This window comes from Mixophyes fleayi, chromosome 2, assembly GCF_038048845.1.
Source record: "Mixophyes fleayi isolate aMixFle1 chromosome 2, aMixFle1.hap1, whole genome shotgun sequence".
NCBI classification, from domain to species: domain Eukaryota; kingdom Metazoa; phylum Chordata; class Amphibia; order Anura; family Limnodynastidae; genus Mixophyes; species Mixophyes fleayi.
This window is the reverse complement of record NC_134403.1, coordinates 229,991,105-230,010,619: the sequence shown is the minus strand read 5'-3', so window position 1 is coordinate 230,010,619 and position 19,515 is coordinate 229,991,105. Positions and strand designations below refer to the sequence as shown.

The 19,515-nt window shown below is 42.5% G+C and overlaps 1 protein-coding gene across 2 annotated transcripts in view; it reads left to right on the top strand.

Annotated features, from left to right (window-relative positions):
* IPO9 (importin 9) overlaps positions 1-19,515 on the top strand; it is a 92,503-nt gene that overhangs the window by 11,261 nt on the left and 61,727 nt on the right. For both annotated transcript variants that reach the window (XM_075195582.1, XM_075195583.1), the window contains exon 5: positions 6,774-6,862. In XM_075195582.1, coding sequence (XP_075051683.1) covers positions 6,774-6,862 — 89 coding nt within the window. The remainder of the gene's footprint in view (positions 1-6,773; positions 6,863-19,515) is intronic.

Here is a 19,515-nt window from a genome sequence, read left to right as displayed (position 1 = left end):
GATCTTACAGAAATCGCATCGGAGGTAAGATTGCATGCAACGATTTTGCGAACAACTGAAGTCTCAATGAGCATGCTGATTCTTGTGTACACACCTACCTGTTTACCTTCAGATCTCGGATTTGCTACATCATAATCATCGTGAAACGTTGTAGCTCTGTACACTCTACAGATATGTGCCTGCACTGCTGGTCATGAGTGCATATTCACTTCCACATTTGACCGACATCGTTTATCATGATTTTTAGTAAGTTTATAATGCCGAATCAAATGATATATCGGCATCAACATTTATTTATATAGTGCCAGCAAATTCCATAGCGCTTTACAATTGGGAACAAACATTGATAAGACTTGCTTTGCTGTGGTAAAACTTGATCGTGGGAGCATATAGTCTTTCTCTTGTTCAGTTATGCTTCATACTTTATAATTTAGTGGCCAAAATTAAGTTTTATTTTTCTTACTGTTTATATTCTTGAAAAGACATTTTGGTATTAGACCTTACTGTGCAAACTTTGCCCATCACCTGTACAGTATAAATTAAATATATTTTGTTAGGTAGTACTGAGTCTAGTGGAGTGCCCTCTAATTAGTTCTTCTACCACTTATGAAAGGTAATTGTTTTAAGGTAGATAAAAATGCCATAAACTCTAGTTTAATTTTTCCAATATACATCTGAACAATAAAATTCGCCCGTGAAGAAGACCAAATTCTTGTTTTCCCTTTTTTTTTTTTTCTTTGTAGTAATGATTGAATTTCAACTTCTAGCAATTGTTACTCGTGTCTTTCTCCATGAATATCAATCCATAAGGACTCTGTATTGTCATAATCTTCAGATATCCTTGGCAAGTTCTAAACATGGGTTTATATATAGACTAATCCATCCCCCTTTCATATTTTTTTTATTCTTCAGGGCATTAGGTTGTAAACTTAAAGCAAGAATCTCAAAGTTAGTCTTTTTCGCTTTACTACCTGTGTCAGGTCTTTGCAATAAATTGCCCTATCACTTTTTTGTAGCAATTCCATATCCACCAGCACCTGTCTGGCTTTGGTACAATGCTATTGCCATCTGTACTGAAACAGTCATTACCCTAGTTCAGGGTACCCCCAATATATTTAGATACGACGTTACCCCCTTGATGATTATTATTAATAATAATATTATCTTTTATTTGTAAGGCGCCACAAGGTTTCCGCAGCGCCGTACACGGTACGAACAGTGGACTATACAGGGTAAAACAGTACAGAACAATAAACAAAAAGTACCAGTACTTCAGGGACTCCGGGCAGGCATATACAGCAGAGACGGAGCGGAAGAACAGGTTTGGAGACAGGAGGGAAGAGGGGCCCTGCTCATACGAGCTTACATCCTAAGGGAGGGTAAACAAATCAAGCACATAAGGGAGCCAGTGAAGCAAAGGGGAGAGAAAAAAGGGGCCAGGGGAGAAACAGAAGAAATGAGAGGTTAAGTGGATGGTTGGTTGGCCTTAAGGAACATGTGAGTTTTAAGTGCCCGCTTGAAGGAGAACAGATTGGGTGAGAGACGGATGGAGCGAGGGAGGTCATTCCAGTGAAGGGGGGCAGCGCGGGAGAAGTCTTGGATTCTAGAGTGGGAAGAGGTGATCAGAGTGGAGGAGAGGCGGCGATCATTGGCCGAGCGCAGGGAGCAGGCGGGAGTATGAATGGAGAGGAGGTTAGAGATATAAGGGGCAGTAGACTGGGAGAGAGCCTTGTAAGTGGTGGTAAGGAGTTTGAAAAGGATTCTGTAGGGGAAGGGGAGCCAGTGTAAGGCAAGACAGAGAGGGGAGGCAGAGGAGGAGGTTGCAGTAGTCGAGGCGGGAGATGATGAGAGCATGGATGATAGTTTTGGTGGCATCTTGAGAGAGGAAGGGACGGATGCGGGCAATGTTACGGAGTTGGAAGCGACAGGCTTGAGCAAGGGATTGAATGTGGGGAGCAAAAGAGAGAGAGGAGTCGAGAGTGATTCCCAGGCAGCGAAGTTGGGTGACAGAGGAGATAGTGGAGTTGTTAACAACGATAGAGAGGTCATGGTGGGAAGGGAGTCTGGGTGGGGGGAAAGACAATGAGTTCAGTTTTGGAGATGTTAATTTTAAGAAAGCGTGAGGACATCCAGGAGGAGATGGCTGAGAGGCAGTCAGTTACACGAGAGAGGAGGGAGGAGGAAAGATCAGGAGAAGAAATGTAGAGTTGAATATCATCAGCATATAGGTGATACTGAAGACTGAACGAGGAGATGAGAGCCCCAAGGGAGGAGGTATAGAGCGAAAAGAGTAAAGGGCCAAGAACAGAGCCCTGAGGGACTCCAATAGGGAGAGGGGAGGGGGTGGAGGAAGAACCAGACGTGGATACAGAGAAGGAGCGGTTAGCAAGGTATGAGGTGAACCAGGCATGGACAGAGCCAGAGAGGCCAAGAGAGAGAAGAGTGCAGCAGGAGGTGGTGGTCCACGGTGTCGAAGGCAGCGGAGAGGTCGAGGAGAATGAGTATGGAGTAGTGACCCTTGGATTTGGCTGATAGGAGATCATAAGTAACTTTAGCCAGGGCTGTTTCGGTGGAGGGGGCGGTAGCCGGATTGGAGAGAGTCAAGGAGGGAGTTGTCAGAGAGGTGCAGACAATCCGCTCAAGTAATTTGGAGGCATATGGGAGAAGAGAGATAGGGCGGTAGTTAGCAAGAGAGGTGGGATCAAGATTGGGTTTCTTGAGGATAGGGGAGATGAGAGCGTGTTTGAAAGAGGATGGGACAACGCCAGAGGAGAGTGATAGGTTGAAGAGGTAAGAGGGGATGGGATCGAGAGGACAGGTAGAGGGTGGAGAGGAAAGAATAAGGGACCGTACTTCACCTGATGTGGGGATGAAGGAGGACCACAGCTAGTTAATGGTAGGAGGTGAAGCGGTGAGGGTGGCGGGAGAGGGGTGGGAGGAGGAGATGTTCCGCCTGATGGCTTCAATTTTGGAAGAGAAAAAAGAAGCGAAGTCAGAAGCAGAGAGGGAAGGCGGGACAGTGGGAGGGGGGGGGAGAGGAGGGGGTTGAAAGTGGCAAAGAGGCGGCGGGGATTGGAGGACTGAGAAGAGATGAGGGACTTAAAGAAGGATTGTTTAGCGAGGGACAGGGCCGAGCAGAAAGAGGAGAGGATGAATTTGAAGTGAAGGAAGTCAGCCAGGGAACGAGATTTCCTCCAGAGGCGTTCAGCTGTGCGAGAGCACTTTTCGAGGGAGCGGGTGAGTTTGGAGTGCCAGGGTTGGGGAATAAGGCGACGACGGCAGATAGAAGAGGCCGGTGCGACGGTGTCCAGGGCAGTAGGGAGGGATTGGTTGACATTGATTTGAAAGGAAGGAAATCCTAAATTATTGATTATTGGAATTCAAAATTTTATTGAATCTATTCAAAATTTCTTTGAAAGCTTCAACTTCAAAACTTCAGGTTTTGGAGAAATGATGTTGCTTCATTTTTGATACGAAAGCATCAATATTGGGGCATTTTGATGTCAGCAATTTGGATACAGTCTTCAGCGTCCAATCGATTTCTCTGCTTTGTTTTTATGTTCGTTAGAGTGGAAAATCCTTGTTCACAAAAATAGGTTGTTGCAAAAGGCAGCAACTTTTTGACAGCATCCTTGTGCAATTTTGCATGCATTTGCCAGATGTTGACATCCAAAAATATGACAGATCTGCTTTGTTTTCAAATGCAATACGTGCTTCATTATTGCATCGAAGCTCAAGAATTGCCTCTGCCAACCCTTGAGGCTCTTTTGGTACAACAGCAATTTCACATTTAAAGGGGTCAACAATCCAACTGACAGCATGTGAATCGGTAGCATTACCCCCAGGAATTTCATTTTTACACCTGTTCCCTGACCAGTGCCCTAGTTGCTAGTGCAAATATTCTGCTGCAACAATGCTAGTTTCTAAACTGGCATCCCCAATGACAGCAGATTTGGCATATTAATTGGGGTGTTTATTGATACTCACCCTTCTCCTATCCATGTCTCAATTCCCTTCTACACCAACTCCAACCTGTGCCTGCTTTAGAGACACAAATACCTCTTCATATTTTCAGTGGGCCTCTGTTTTGCAAGGTAGTCATTTAGATCTGCTATGTGGGCTTTCAGATGAGACTTTCTCACGGCAATATTCACCCTTAAACAGCACTGCCTGACATCACAGTAATTACGTGTTCTATAATTGGTAATTTACTTAAGCTATTTGAAGATACTTGCATACTTAAGACAAAAGCATGAAATGTTAGTTACCTGAAACCTGTTAATGCAGTATGACTATAGTACGTACAACATACTGCTGCAAAGTAACATTTTAAAATAGAACAAATTGCAACCTTTTATAGAACTTTACCACAAAGATTAAAAAAACTTAAGATATTTAGCTTGTTTTCCTACTTCCTTGTGTTAAGTATTAATATTATAAGAACAATGGCACTTTTAAGACATTTGCCAGGAAAATTGTCACTTTTCATATTTTATATGCTGATCATATCAGCAGTCTAATGTATAATGCATTGGTTGCCTTTCAATATACATTGCAAAACATCTGGGGGGGGGGGGATAAAACATGTCTTGTGATTTGTTACAAATTTGTTGTCTCCTAACATTTGTCCCTTTTATTCAATATCACTGTTTATGGCCTATATCCTCTCCAGACAAGCTTCATTCAGCCTGCACAGCAGGAGAGTTCATAAAAATAAAGAGCTTGCCATCTCTCAGCCAGATTCGGCTTAAACGTTGATCTTTTAGACTGCACTATTTCTCGCTCCCAAGCTGGCTTATTTTACAAATCGCAACTGTTTTGTTGTGTGGGCTGTAGGACGCTTGCCAATGAGAGAACATAGCATACTGAATAAGTCTTTCTACCAGGCACTAGGGACTATATTGTAAAGCTATAAAATGCCACTGGATGTAGAGACAGACACTTCATGGACTGAATGGGTGCATCCATTGACCCATTGTCGCGAACACGTCCCAGCTGCCGTGACTTTGGGGTGTTTGCTGTATGAGGTCAAACACGATTTCAGCCCGCAGTCTCTCTCACCTATCACACAGGTTCTAGACCTACGGAATCGCTCCCAACACAGCGCTTTCACACCCCCAGACACTTCAATATTTCTGCCATCACCTATTGGTTCCGGGCAATAGGACCCCAATATACTGTCCCACACTGGCACACATGCTTTTAGTTCCACAAACTAGCAAGACCCACACCAGCACACACAGGGTTAACTCTTCACACCTCCAGACTGTTACACAAATGTAAATACAAGCACACACAGCTTGTTAATCAAATGTATCAACAAATCACACACTGGCATTCCAAGGGTTAACCTGGAGGAGCAATCTCTTCTAAACAGGCTAATGAATCCGTTAGAGTATCAAGGACGCAACTTGTTAAATTTTAGATTTAATATACGAAAATACAGGGCATTCAGATATAAAAAAAAATAATGAATAAACAATTAATATATTGACATAACAAGCAAAAACAGTTTAAAATAAAAAGGATTACATTCAGATTTGCACTTACATGAATTGCATTCTGGCTAAGCGGAATTGGCTAGGAAGATGGACAGCTTATCAATGTAACTTGATTTCCCCAAAAGTCTGACCCCTTGTCCTTCCAGAACCCAGATTTTTAAGCAAACGGGGGGCAGTGTGAATGCTAATGTGGGGGGGGGGGGGGAATGTCCCCTGGGTGTCACCTCAGGTTTGTTCAAACTATTCCTAAGTTTTGACCGGTCTTGGCTTTCCTCAGATACCTCATAGAAACATAACTTTCCCTTCAATAAACCAATCATAATTTCCCGTACATTTAAATACCAAATATGATTGGATTACAACAATATCCAATCTCATCCTAAAATACATGTGACTGGCTGTTCCCTGTGTAGTTGGTATCTGTTTTAAAACCCTGGTGTGGTGTTCGTCCCTCAGTACGGAGTGGCAGAGGGATTTTCCAAAATATGAAAAAGGAAGGCATTTCCTTTCAAGTTCATATTACTATATACCTGCATAAAGACCACACAGATTTTTATACCAGAATCTCCCAAGATTTGCACCTAGGCATATGGCTCTCCAATTTACACCCAGGGGTTAGTTTGTGTTTACACTACCTATTGAAAGGAAGTCAATTAGCTAGGGAAATACATGATTAAATACAATGGATGTCTGTGATCTGCATAACTTAAGCTGGTCTCTGCACAAAGGTTTTGTCTAACTCAATTACCTCCTCTTGGGCTTATTTGGTCACACATTTATCTGAGTTAAAGATCAGGTTAATTTAGGTATTCATGCAAAGATTTATTTGGGCCCTGACAATTAATATTCTATTTCAGCATATCAGATTCATGCTCTCATCCTGACACCCATGAGCTATGAAAATAAGGCGTGACTGGGTTTTCATGTGCTGCTTAATATAGGTTATATATTTTAAGGTTTGTGTTTTTTTTTTTTTTTTTAAAAAAATCTATTTTTTATGACTTAACTGTTTGGGCTATTGTATTTTCTACATCTAAACACTAGCTTTTTCAGTCTCTGGTCATTTTAGTGTCATTGGTCTGACAAGTGTTACAAAATCGATACAATTGTGTATTTTTAACATATTATTTAGATAAGTTACTTGAAAATGTTATGCAGTGTCAAGACCGTCATTTGTTGGTATGTTTTGGAGGGCAAAGAGGATGCATTTATGTCTGCTGTTTAAGTTTTAACAAATACATTATAATTGATCTTGCTAACCCTTTCTTGCAGAGTTCACAAGGGAGGTGACAGACACACAAATGCCTTTGGTTGCTCCTGTCATTCTGCCAGAGATGTACAAAATCTTCACCATGAGTGATGTATGTAGGTTTTTTCCCTCCTTGTCTGCTGAATTTGTATAGACGTTGCTTTTGCACGGAGTTAAAATGAATATACTTCTCTATTCTGTAACCTGTGGTGGTTAAACCTGGTATTTAATATTGTGAGCATGTGAGTGTCATTAATGTCAACCTGTTTCCATCAATTAATTGTGCTCAATTAACAGAAGTATACTGTACAAAAGGTAGTGTTAGTATGTCCTGGTGAAAATACATCCTTGTGATGGCCAATGGTTACAATTTGTGTACTCAGAGCAGGTAGGATACTGACAACATCAAGGTTGGGATAAATATGGAGTATAAGTACTCATATGTTGGTTTCAAACAATGTTTTACACTGCTACCAAAAGGTGTGAATCACAAAGTACCCCTAAGCTTTAGATATAAAAAGTTATGCAGTAAAAATACTAACTATAGCTAATATAGAGAAGGTAGTGTCTGCATTGAGCAGTTTGCAGAAAAAGATTTCAGCCACTTTAAAGGATGTTATTTAAATGTTTCGTTCACCAATTATAGCTTAAAAAAACAAGACAACCTATATCCAAAAATTGTCTAGCTGGGTACGGAAATGCAGTTGAAAGCTTTTCAGAGAATCTTTTTGAATCCGATGTAGAGAAAACAATAGCTTGTTTGCAAGGTTGCAAACATCTTAACTCTTGTCATAGTATAGGAACCGTTACATATTTTAGTGAATATTTCAAGATGGGTTTTGTTGTCGAGGTCATAGAGCTTTAAGTTAGTTTTCAAACCTGGTGCTTAAAGACCACGTATTTCAAAACATGGCTTTTTAAACCTTTAACGCCCGTGTATTGCTCAGCCTGTTGCTCCTAGCAATATCCCAACAGTGTTATGAAAATCAATAGATGTTCTGCATTTATGAGCACTTGCCTTTTATCTCTATAGCAACCAAAGATAAATGATTTTATAAAAAAAAATGAAATAATTTATAAATGACCCTCATCAAACTGTCCAAACTAAAAAAGAGCAGTTGTCTGATGTTGAAATCTTCATATAAAAAGTCTATTGTTCCTCAGGTTGAGAATCCCAGATGTATATGTAACAAAAAGAGAATCTCAATATAATGTAGTAGGTTATATTTCCAAATGGTGCCAGTTTTAATGTACTGTTGTGAAACTAAATGGCTGGCTATATAAAGAGTTAGTTGCTTCTACCTGCTATGTAGGGTAGAAACGTAGATGCAATATCCTTTCTCTGGAACATTCCCCCATTGTGTGTATGCTTGCTTGATTAAAAAATGCAATCTGTTTTCCTTTTTTCTTTTTTCCCTCAATGGGGCCTTCAAAGGATGTTTTTTACTAGGTACAATATAAATATATGATAAAGGAGTACATAATGCATAATCTCCTTTTATTATTATAAAATTGATATAAAAAAAAGTTTTATAGCCATTATTTTTGTCTAGAAAGGTAGTACAGCATCTTTTGACCTCTTCTGTACTTATCTCAAAAAAAATGTTTGTAATATAAGCGGGTCATTCCATGTCCGTTCACCCATGCCATGACACCTACCTACTCAGATTTTCATGAAACTTGGTGCACTTGATACTACCAAATATCTACAAACCCATGTAAAATTTATCTTCTCTAGGCCTCATAATTTCTGAGATATAGGGGGGTCAAAGTAAAATTGTTCAGAAATGCCACTCCTGATTCTCCGTTAGTGTGATGTCTTATAAAAAAAAAATCACATCTCAGTACCTAATTCACATAAAGCTTTAAAATCGTTATCCTTTGTCAATTGCAATATGGGGATTCCAGGAAAAAAGTTTTTTCTCTTTCATCCATCTGGGGGGCACTGCTTAACCATGGGGTTGAGTAGGGAGGGGAGGAGTCTGGCACCTAAAGAGTTAACTTTCTTCCTGCTGACAGCATATCCCTCCCACCAATTCACCACATACCTCAGTTTGAATTGGGTGCCCTAGGGGAAGGGCTGTGCATCAGAAGAGCTCCTCAGTGAACGCTGTTCACTGCTAATAGGTTTTTTTTTCTTTCTTTTCAAAGGGGGAAAACTATAAAGCTCTCCAAACCTGTCTTATTTAATCAGAAATACTATGATATGTTAAATAACCTAGTCTGTATTTTCTGATAAAGGTTGTGGAAGTGTTTGGGCGTGCCAAACATATTGTCTGTTCCAAATGTAATGCTAATGGGCCCAGGTGTTCTGTGCTAATTGCAGTCATTACTGAAAAACTTGCTGCAGCCTTTCAGCTTGGCTAATTATACCTTATACTCTATATAGAGGAAAAGGAACAGAAATACTATCTTTTGACTGGTTCATAGATGAATATGTACCTGTATTTTGCGGTGTGGTAGCAAAATGTGAGAAAGATAAAGCAACAGGATTTCACCTAAGTAGAAAGGGGAAATCGCTGTTAGCAGAGACACAGAAGGAGATTCCAGTGGTTGGGGAATGTGTTGAGAAGCACTTCTTCCCCTCCCCCGCTGAGTGAGCACGTGGAAGATCCCTTTTTGGCCAAAGTTCAAAAGGAGGACAGATGCAGCAGTCATTTATAGAGAAGTGCATTGCTGACACATCTTCCCCGCTAAGTATCACTTGGTTTCTTCTGTGTGTATGTGTGCATATGTATACATGTGTATTAACTAAGACTATGATGTGTTGAGAGAACTGTTGTTTAGAGAAAACTAGAATGTTCTCCAAACCTGTGTTATGTAGTTAGAAATACTATGATATGTTAAATAACTTAATCTGTATTTTCTGATAATTTCTGGAGAAGTGTTTGTGTATATGAGACGTGATTCAGTTTTCTTTTTCTTATGATGGCAGATAAAAGTAAAACAGCACGTACCAAACCTATTGTCTGTTCAAAATGTAATGTTAAATTAACAGGTGAACGGCTGGATCAGGGGGGGCTCTGTGCTGCTTGCACTGTGGCTCCTGTGAAACTGCAGCCTAAAGACAGCTCCATTCGGACGGTAGAACCGCCCGAATGGGCGGCTACCCTGTCACAAGGGGTTGATACCCTTGTTAAACTGTTATCGAAACCTGTAGAGATCCCATCTACATCAGTGGCTTCTCAGGGTATAACAGGAGGAATGACAGAGGAGTCATTTTCCCCAGGGGTCGGATTAAATCCCTCCCCAGCCCTCCTAGGGGGATCCCAGATAGGAGAGGTGGGTTGGTCAGCAGTGGCTAAAGGCCTGGACCGACTTAACCAACTTCTGGAGAATCCCAGACGTAAACGTAGTATTAAAAGACGTAGACCAGCTAAGGCGCTGTGGTCAGTGTCTGACTGAGAGTTCCTCAGAGGAGGAAGGGGAATGGGTGGACGATTCAGACTTGTCCATAATAGAGTCAGAAGGCAACTCTAGACACCGGGGTATGGACGATCTGGTTAAAGCAGTTCGTCAGACCCTGGGATTTGTTGAAGTGGAGGAGACGCAGTCCTTGGACCGCTCTCTTTAAAAAAAGCGTCTAAACAGGTGGTCAGGTTCCCTCCCTCAGCTGAGTTGAGAGATATGGTAGAGGCCTCTTGGAAATATCCAGATAAAAGGTTCTCTATGCCAAAGAAGTTTGGTTTGTTATATTCTCTCCAAGAGGAGGATATGACCCGTTGGGAACAAGTGGCGAAGGTGGATGCGCATGTGGCGAGATTGGTTCGCCAGACCACACTACCTGTACCTGGGTCAGCGGCCTTACAGGACGCGACCGACCGTAAATTAGAATCCCTGCTGAAGTCGGTCTTCTTGGCCGCCGGTACTAGCCTCAGACCAGCATGATCTGCTACCTGGGTAGCTAGGGCTATGGAAGTCTGGGCAGGGCAGTTAGAGTCCACTCTGCAGGATTCAGATCTTCAACCTCTGGCCATGCAGCTAAAGGAAACAGCAGGCTACGTATATGAAGCGACCCACAATTCGGCCTCCATGTCATCGTCCATTTCGGCTACAGCTATAGTAGCTAGAAGTACTTGGAATGCGGATTCAGAGTCAAAAAAGGCGTTAGAATCCATCCCGTATATGGGTGGGATGCTATTTGGTCCAGAGTTGGACTCCTGGATTTTACAGGCTTCAGGGGGTAAGAAGACGTCCTTGCCTGTAGATGCTCCAAAACCCAGGGCTAAGCCTAGGTTTAGCTCTTTTAGACAGCCTTTTTACGGGGGCGGGTCTGGCAGATTCCAGACTACCAGTTCAGGAGCCGTTGGAACCAGGAGACAGTCCCGTAGAGGAAGGTCATCCTTTGCCCCTGCAGCAGGAAAGGCCCCTTCTGCTAAGCTGCCGGATAGACCAGCAGCATGACTACCACCCGCCTCTGGTCACAGAGGGGTGGGGGGGGGTGGGAGGACGACTGCTTGGGTTCGCCCAGCAGTAGACCGAGTCCTCGGCGGACGGGTAGGTCCAGGATGTCATGATAGAATCATGGGGCCAGTTCGTCTCAAGTTTTCATTAACTGTATTCCTCACTGTCCTTAGTCAAGACAGAGAGAGCTCATGGCTGCCGATTGGCTTCATTTAAGCAAAGCTATACAGGTTGGAGGTACCAGAGAAGGAAAGGGTTTTAATCAAACCCAATTGTGGTGCAGAAGCCAGAAGGGTCGTTCAGTCCGGGGCTGAACCTCTGGAGTGTTATAGGGTCACAGGGAATCCCTTGTCTAAAAATGAGTTTCTTGAGACTAGTAAGGGACTTAGCACGCAGAAGAATGTTTCCTCCACAGGACAGGTTAAGGTCCCTTCTAAGCCTTCTTTTGTTGGAAGTACCAGCGGAGGAAGTAAGTCCTCAGCGGGTGGTTGTTGGAGGACAACCGAACAAAAGGCAGGGAAGTCCCAGAGTTCTGCACAAGATCAAGAGATCCACTGACAGTGCAGTGGACGTCCTTACAATGCCAGTCTTTCTGGTAACTCCAGTAGGGCTACGGAGCCATCTACTGACTCTGGGACCGTTCTTGCATCTAAATCTGAACCGGCTGAATTTGATGGCAGAGCCTCCGAATCCAGTCTGTGGAAAGCGAGAGGGTTCTCAGGGGGTGTGGTAGGCACCCTCCTAAGTGCCAGGAAGCCAGTTTCGGCCAGGATCTGCCACCGCATCTGGCATGTATATATAAAATGGTGTAAGAAGAGGGCTTACAATTCTAGATCCTTTGGTCTTGCTTGATATCTGCCTTCTTACAGTGTGGTTTAGAGGCGGAGCTTAAACTAGGAACCTTAAAGGTTCACGTATCAGCTTTGTCAGTGTACTTCCACAATAAAAATGAGGACAGAGCAGTTTAAGGACTATTCCGTCCTTTCTCCCTAAGGTGGTCTCAGGTTCCATATTAACCAGGAAATAGTTGTTCCAGTGTTCAGAGAGGAGCCTCAGTCTCCTGGAACGTGAACAAATAAATGTTGGACGTAGTGAGGGCATTACGTATATGTGTTAAGAGATCTGCAAAGATACGTAAGACAGATTCTCTATTTGTATTATTTGACTTTTCTAAGCGGGGAGGGCCAGCATCTAAGCAAACTATTGCCAGATGGCTTACCCTGACTATCAGGGAGGCTTATGTCCGTATTAATCTCCCTGTGCCGAAGTGTATTGTTGCCCATTCTACCCGTTTGGGGTGTCTTGGGCGGCCCGGAATGGAGCCACGGTGGACCAGCTGTGCAGGGCAGCCACCTGGTCCTCGGTCCATACCTTTACGAAATTCTACCAATTTAATGTATTGCGTCTGGGGACACCTCCTTTGGCCGTAGTGTTCTACGTGCAAGGAGATCAGAGCGGTCCCACCCTTCAGAGAGATTGCTTTAGTAAGTCCCCATGGTTAAGCAGTGTCCCCCAGATGGATGAAAGAGAAAACAGGATTTATATTTACGATAAATCTTTCTCTGAGTCCATCTGGGGGACACTGCGGTCCCCCCCTTTTTCGTTGTTTTTCTTTTCTCTTCACTCCCCCCTCTGTTGAGGGCAGGGCCGGATTAACCATAGGGCTAACTGGGCTACAGCCCAGGGGCCTATGGCATCCAGGGGGCTCTTGAAAGTGCTCAGCAGCAGTATTGATCGGTCGGGGCGGGGGCGCCGCCGGCGCGATCAGTGCTGCTGAGCACTTTCACTGCGGTCCTTCTCCTGCGCGCTGTAGTCTCCTTACTGAGGAGATCTCGTGAGTCTCACTCTTATGAGATCTTCTCAGTAAAGAGCGTACTGCCAGGCTCGGCGCTCCCATTAGGCAAGGTTAGGCACATGCCTAGGGCGCCGGGCCCTGGAGGGCGCCACAGATTAAAAATTCCTTTAAAACTGTGTGGCGACCGCTGACCATACTTTTCACGGCCCCCGCACAGCTTCAGATACATCCACAGGGAGGGGGGAAGGGACTATTGCTCACCACCGCCGCCTCTCTGCTCCGTCTCCTCCCCTCCACTCACTGACTGTCGGGCGTGACATCATCATCACGGCCCGACAGTGTCAGTGAGTGGAGGGGGAGCAGAGAGGAGGCAAGTTAAAGTAAGAAAAGACGCACCTTTTTTAAAATCGGCACCCCCACCCTGCACACTTACACACTATTTTGTAAGTGTGCAGGGTGGGGGCGCCGATTTTGAAAATGTGTCGCGGGGGGGGCGCCGATTTTGAAAATGTGGCCAGGGCGCCACGGACCCTAGCACCGGCCCTGCGTACAGCGCACCGGAGAAGGAGGTAAGTGCCGGGGGGGGGGGGGGGGGGGCGCGGGCAGCTCGAATCACAGGGGGGGGGGGGGCTCTCGGGGGAATGGAGGCCCCCTTAGCCCAGGGGCCTCCATTCCCTTAATCCGGCCCTGGTTGAGGGGTGTATCTTGGTTGATTGGCCTCTTGTCCTAGGGCTTTGGTAATCAAACTGAGGTATGTGGGGAATTGGTGGGAGGGATATGCTGTCAGCAGGAAGAAAGATAACTCTTTAGGTGCCAGACTCCTCCCCTCCCTACTCAACCCCATGGTTAAGCAGTGTCCCCCAGATGGACTCAGAGAAAGATTTATCGTAAGTATAAATCCTGTTTTTTATCAGTGTGGCATGACAGTCATTAAAAAATCATTTAGTTTAACAATCAAGATTTTTTTTAAATGAATATTGTCCCTTTTTTAAAAAAAACAAAAAAAACTGAAAGTATACTTTAAAAGGCTATGAAAGAAAAGTAATGGGATTTTGATTGCCTGTATGATTTTTTAATGTTTAATTAAAATTTTCTCTTTTAAAGCGAAAAGTAATTGGTTATAATTTTGCACACATAGTGTTTCCCTTTTGGAATTTTAAACACCACCATTAAATTCCTCATAAAAATTACCCCTATAAGGCCCACTTGCCCTTCTTGATTGCTTTTCTGGAACAGTAGTAGCTGTCCGCATTGGTCATGTCACTCAAGGCAGGTTGGGGCATGTTTCAACCTGCACGAACAGTTTCATTCTTGCTGAGCCTGCACTTTGGTAACTCAGTCCTCTGCCATCTTGGAATGAAGGTGTTCCGTATCAGAAGTTTCTGATTTTTTTTCTAGTGGTTATTTTGTGTTTAATTCTAATGTTGTAAAATAACTTTTTTTTTTTTTTTTTTAATTTTCTGTGTTTTCCAGAAATGTCTGAAACTAAACAGCCTGATAAGCATATATCTTATTATACATAATCTGACATAATTTATACTAAATTTAGAAGCTTTCAAGAAATCATTTTTATTATTTCACAAACCAACAAATAATGTAATTTTGATAAATTTATTCATGAGTGATCCTAAACATTCAATTTCCATTACAAAAATGATTCTTAATGGACAATGAAACTGATAAATTACAACTTGTACTATTAGCAGTATTATCACCAGCATTAATGATTTAGACTAATGTAAAAGGCCTGTTTCAAACTAGTTCAAGTTTGAAATACATCAACTTAATTATTCATAATTGTTTATTGGAGATGTCTAACTGAAGTTTAGACTGTACTCCTGTTGTACATAATCAACTTCCTTTTCAGGGAAGTAATACTTCTTTCCAGTACCCTTCGTGATAGGAGGGCTGACAGAGGAAATGATATTGCATACAGGAACATAACAAATGTCCTCTTTATTCTGTAGAGGCCAGTAAAATGATCGAGCAGGACCATAGGGGTGCATGAACTTAACCTCATCACATTCCTTATCTTTTTATAGTACCAATCCAAAAAACCAGTGACTTTCATAAACACATGCTATGTATGAATTTCTGCTGATTCATGACATATTGACTGGTGATAGATTCTGCTGATCTGAGAAATGGAAAATAGAACTAAAGTTTTTATCTGAACTGAGTCATTTTGTTCCTATTGAATTGTTAGATACAGGGGTGAAGCGATGAAATCCTCTTGTACAAGGTACTGTTTTTGCCTCTGAAAAAGCGGTCTTGTAGCTGCTTGTGTGTTTCTAAAAGTGTTTCTTTTGATATTGGCCTGAACTCTCTCCTGAACTTTCCACCTCTTGACTTTCAGAAATGTAAGACTTTTTCTGTCGATCACATCACCCGTTATTCTCTGTATGCTCTCTTTGCCAACCAGATGCTTAATTGTTCCACCAATACCATCACAAGGAGATTTACGGTGACTGGTTGCAAAAAATGCCAATGATGCTTTCAAAGCGAAGTTTTGATCATGGCAGCATAAGTTGAGAAAGTTTTTGCGATTCTTATACTGCCCAGCATACCTATCACTGGAGGATCATATGTTTTTGACAGCAGGAATGCTTATTTTGATGTAATGAATAATTAATTTCTGTGTTTCGTACACAAATACATCATGATCCAAATCATCAGACAAGACACATAAACTTATGATGAACATGTCATCAGACTGGGGAACATGAGCGCAGATTACAACTGGGTGCAGTGTACAACCATTGTTTGTCCAATGATACCCTTGAATTTTTTCCTGAATCGTGTAAGAATAGTTTTCACTAAAGTCCAGGAGAGCAATAACTGTTTCAAGTTCAAGGTTGGTCTTCATTTCTTTTAGAAACTTTGATTGTGCCTTTGCAATAGATGAATAGGGGACAAGTTTTTCTATTTTATCTATCAAAGTTTCTGAATATTCATCAACTGTTGCAATGTATGTCACCATCTCTGTTCTGTCAGTAGATAACAACTGAATATAAGAAACTTCATCTTCAGGGTCACAGGCTTCATGTATCTCAAGTAGAATGCTTTTTAATTTTTCACTTGATGGACACTGAGAGCAGTGTCTTAACATGCAGTCTCTGTTGTCTTTTGAACAGACTAAAAAGGTAATTAGGTCCTGGTAGCTCTCTTCTATATGAGAGGCATAACTCGGAAGACTTACATTCTGATGACTTGTACAAACACATACAGAATGTATTCCAGAGGACCCTGCCAACACGCACCATTTTGGATGCAGCGTACAGATTTTCAATAAGCCTATTTTAATGCTAGGTATTCTAATTTAGGAGGGGCAAGTGGGCCTTATAGGGGTAGTTTTTATGAGGAATTTTATGGTGTTTAAAATTCCAAAAGGGATTTTACGAGTTTTACGCGAGTTTACAGCTAAAATTTAAAGCGGCGCTGGCGTGTATAGGCAAGTTTGCCTTTACAATCCAGCGCGCTTTCAATTTTAGCTGTAAACTTGTCGATTTCCGGCGAGTTTAAAAAATCGGACCATGATACATTTACCCCATGGTGTTCAAAATGTATAATGAATTGCTTTTGTTTTTAAAGAGAATTTTAATTAAACATTAAACTCATACAGACATCAAAATCCCATTTTCTCTTTCCTACCATTGGGGGACACTGCGAAACATTCATCATCATTTATTTATATAGCACCAGCAAATTCCGTAGCGCTTTACAATTGGGAACAAATATTAATAAGACAATACTGGGTAATACATACAGACAGAGAGGTAAGAGAACGCTGCTCGAAAGCTTACAATCTATAGGACAATGGGAGTTAGAAACACAAGGGCATGTGCTACATCATATTGCACAATGGACCAGCCAGACTGCAAAGGTAAAAGTACTGAGTGGGCTATGTGTGTTGCAATGTTGTTCAGAAGGTTGTTGTCTTGCGTTAGCAGTGTAGAGGATGGTAATAGGGTGATCTAGGGAAATTAAGATGATGGTTGAGGAATATCATAACCTTGTCTGAAGAGGTGGGTTTTCAGTGAACGCTTGAAGGTTTGAAGATTAGAGGAAAGTCTTACTGTGCGAGGGAGGGAATTCCACAAAGTAGGTGCAGCCTGGAAAAAATCCTGTAACCGAGAATGGGAGGATGTGATGAGAGTGGAGGAGAGACGTAGATCTTGTGCAGAACGGAGGTGTCGAGTAGGGAGATATTTTGAGACAAGTGAGGAAATGTATGTCGGTGCAATTTTGTTAATGGCCTTGTATGTTAGTAGAAGAATTTGATATTGGATTCGTTGAAATACAGGCAGCCAATGTGGAGACTGACAGAGTGGCTCAGCAGAGGAATAACGGTTTGTAAAGAAAATCAGTCTAGCCGCTGCGTGCAAAATAGATTGTAGGGGTTCAAGTCTGACTTTGGGAAGACCAGTAAGGAGGGAATTGCAATAGTCGATGCGGGAGATGATGAGTGCATGAATTAATGTTTTTGCGGTGTCTTGTGTCAGATATGTGCGTATTCTGGAAATGTTCTTTAGGTGTATGTAACATGATTTAGATATAGAGTTGATGTGGGGAATAAACGACAGTTGTGAATCAAGGATTACACCTAGGCAACGAGCTTGCGGGGTGGGATTTATGGTCATGTTATTGACAGAAATAGAAATGTCAGGCAGGAAGCTTCTGTTTTTGAGTGGGAATATTATTAATTCAGTTTTTGAAAGACTGAGTTTGAGTTGGCGAGAAGACATCCAAGATGAAATGGCAGAAAGACTGTCAGTAACGCGAGACAACACAGATGGTGAAAGATCAGGAGAGGATAGATAAATTTGTGTATCATCCGCATAGAGATGATGCTGAAATCCAAAGGAGCTTATTAGTTTTCCAAGAGAAGTGGTGTAGATAGAGAATAGCAGAGGACCTAGGACTGAGCCTTGTGGAACTCCAACTGATAAAGGAAGCGGAGCAGAGGTGGGTCCAAAGAAATTAACACTGAAAGAGCGATTTAAATAGGTAGGATAAGAACCAGGATAGGACAGTGCCTTCAAGACCTAGGGATTGTAGCTTTTGTATGAGGAGAGAGTGGTCAACAGTGTCAAATGCAGCAGAGAGATCCAGGAGAATTAGAAGAGTATTGGTTATTATTTTTTGCTGTGATCAAATCATTGACAACTTTGGTCAGCGCAGTCTCTGTGGAGTGTTGAGAGCGAAAGCCTGACGGAAGAGGATCCAATAGGTTGTTTGCTGTAAGAAAGTGTGTGAGGCGTGTGTAGTCAATTCTCTCGAGAAGCTTGGAGGGGCATGGGAGATGGGGCGGTAATTTATGAGAGAGTTAGGGTCAGAATTCTGTTTTTTTAAAATGGGAGTAATCACTGCATGCTTGAATAGTGATGGAAAAATACCAGTAGAAAGAGAGAGATTACAGATTTTAGTTAGAGGGGGAATGAGCACAGGAGACAGGGACATACCAATTTGTGAGGGAATGGGATCAAGAGGACAGGAGGTAGAGTAGGAAGATGAGAAGAGAGTAGAAACTTCCTCTTCATTTGTGGGAACAAATGAAGAGTGTGTCAGAGGGTGCTACAAAGGAATTGAGCAGATTGTTTGTCAAGGGAGATACCATTTCAAGCCTGATCTTATAAATTTTGTCCTTGAAATAGGAAGCAAGATCCTGTGCACTGATGTTAGTTGGAGGATTTGGGGCAGGAGGATTCAGAAGAGAGTTAAATGTGTTAGAGGCGTTTGGCGTTAGAAGCCTGAGCATAGATGAGAGATTGGTAGTATGCTTGATTAGCAGTGTCCAGAGCATTTCTGTAGGAGTGGTAGATATCAGTATATGTGATGAAATCATTAGAGGCACAAAATTTACGCCAGTGACGTTCTGTTTTACGAGAAAGTTTTTGTAGAGTTCGTGTTACTGTAGTGTGCCACGGTTGGCAACGAATTCTACGCGAAGTATGTAGTGTCGCTGGAGCCACTTGATCCAGGGCAGTTGCTAGGGTTTGATGAAAATGGGGTACTGCCCGATCAGGGGAGGAGAATGTAGAAATTGGGGAGAGAAGGTGTTGGAGAGAGGTGGAAAACTGTTGAAAATCAATAGCGTTGATATTCCTGCAGGTACGAGGAGGCTTGGAAGAGTTTGACACTAGGGAGGGTAAAGAACTGGGGGTGAGCGAGTAGCTAATAAGGTGATGAACCAAGAGGGGGAAAGGAGTGTTAAGGAAATGAGAAACTGAGCATAGTCTAGAGAAAACAAGATCAAGACAGTGGGCATCCTGATGAGTAGTAGATTCAATCCACTGGGAGAGGTCAAGTGAGGAGGTTAGATAGAGTAGTTTGGAAGCAGCATTGGAACGTGGATTAGAAATAGGGATGTTGAAATCACCTATGATGATGGTGGGGATATCGGTAGATAAGAAGTGAGGGAGCCATGCAGAGAAGTGTTCAAGAAATTGTTGGTGTGGACCAGGGGGGCGATAGATGACAGCAACACGCATAGAGAATGGGTTAAAAATCCTAACAGCATGTACTTCAAAAGATGTGAATGTGAGTGATGGGACACTTGGTAGAAC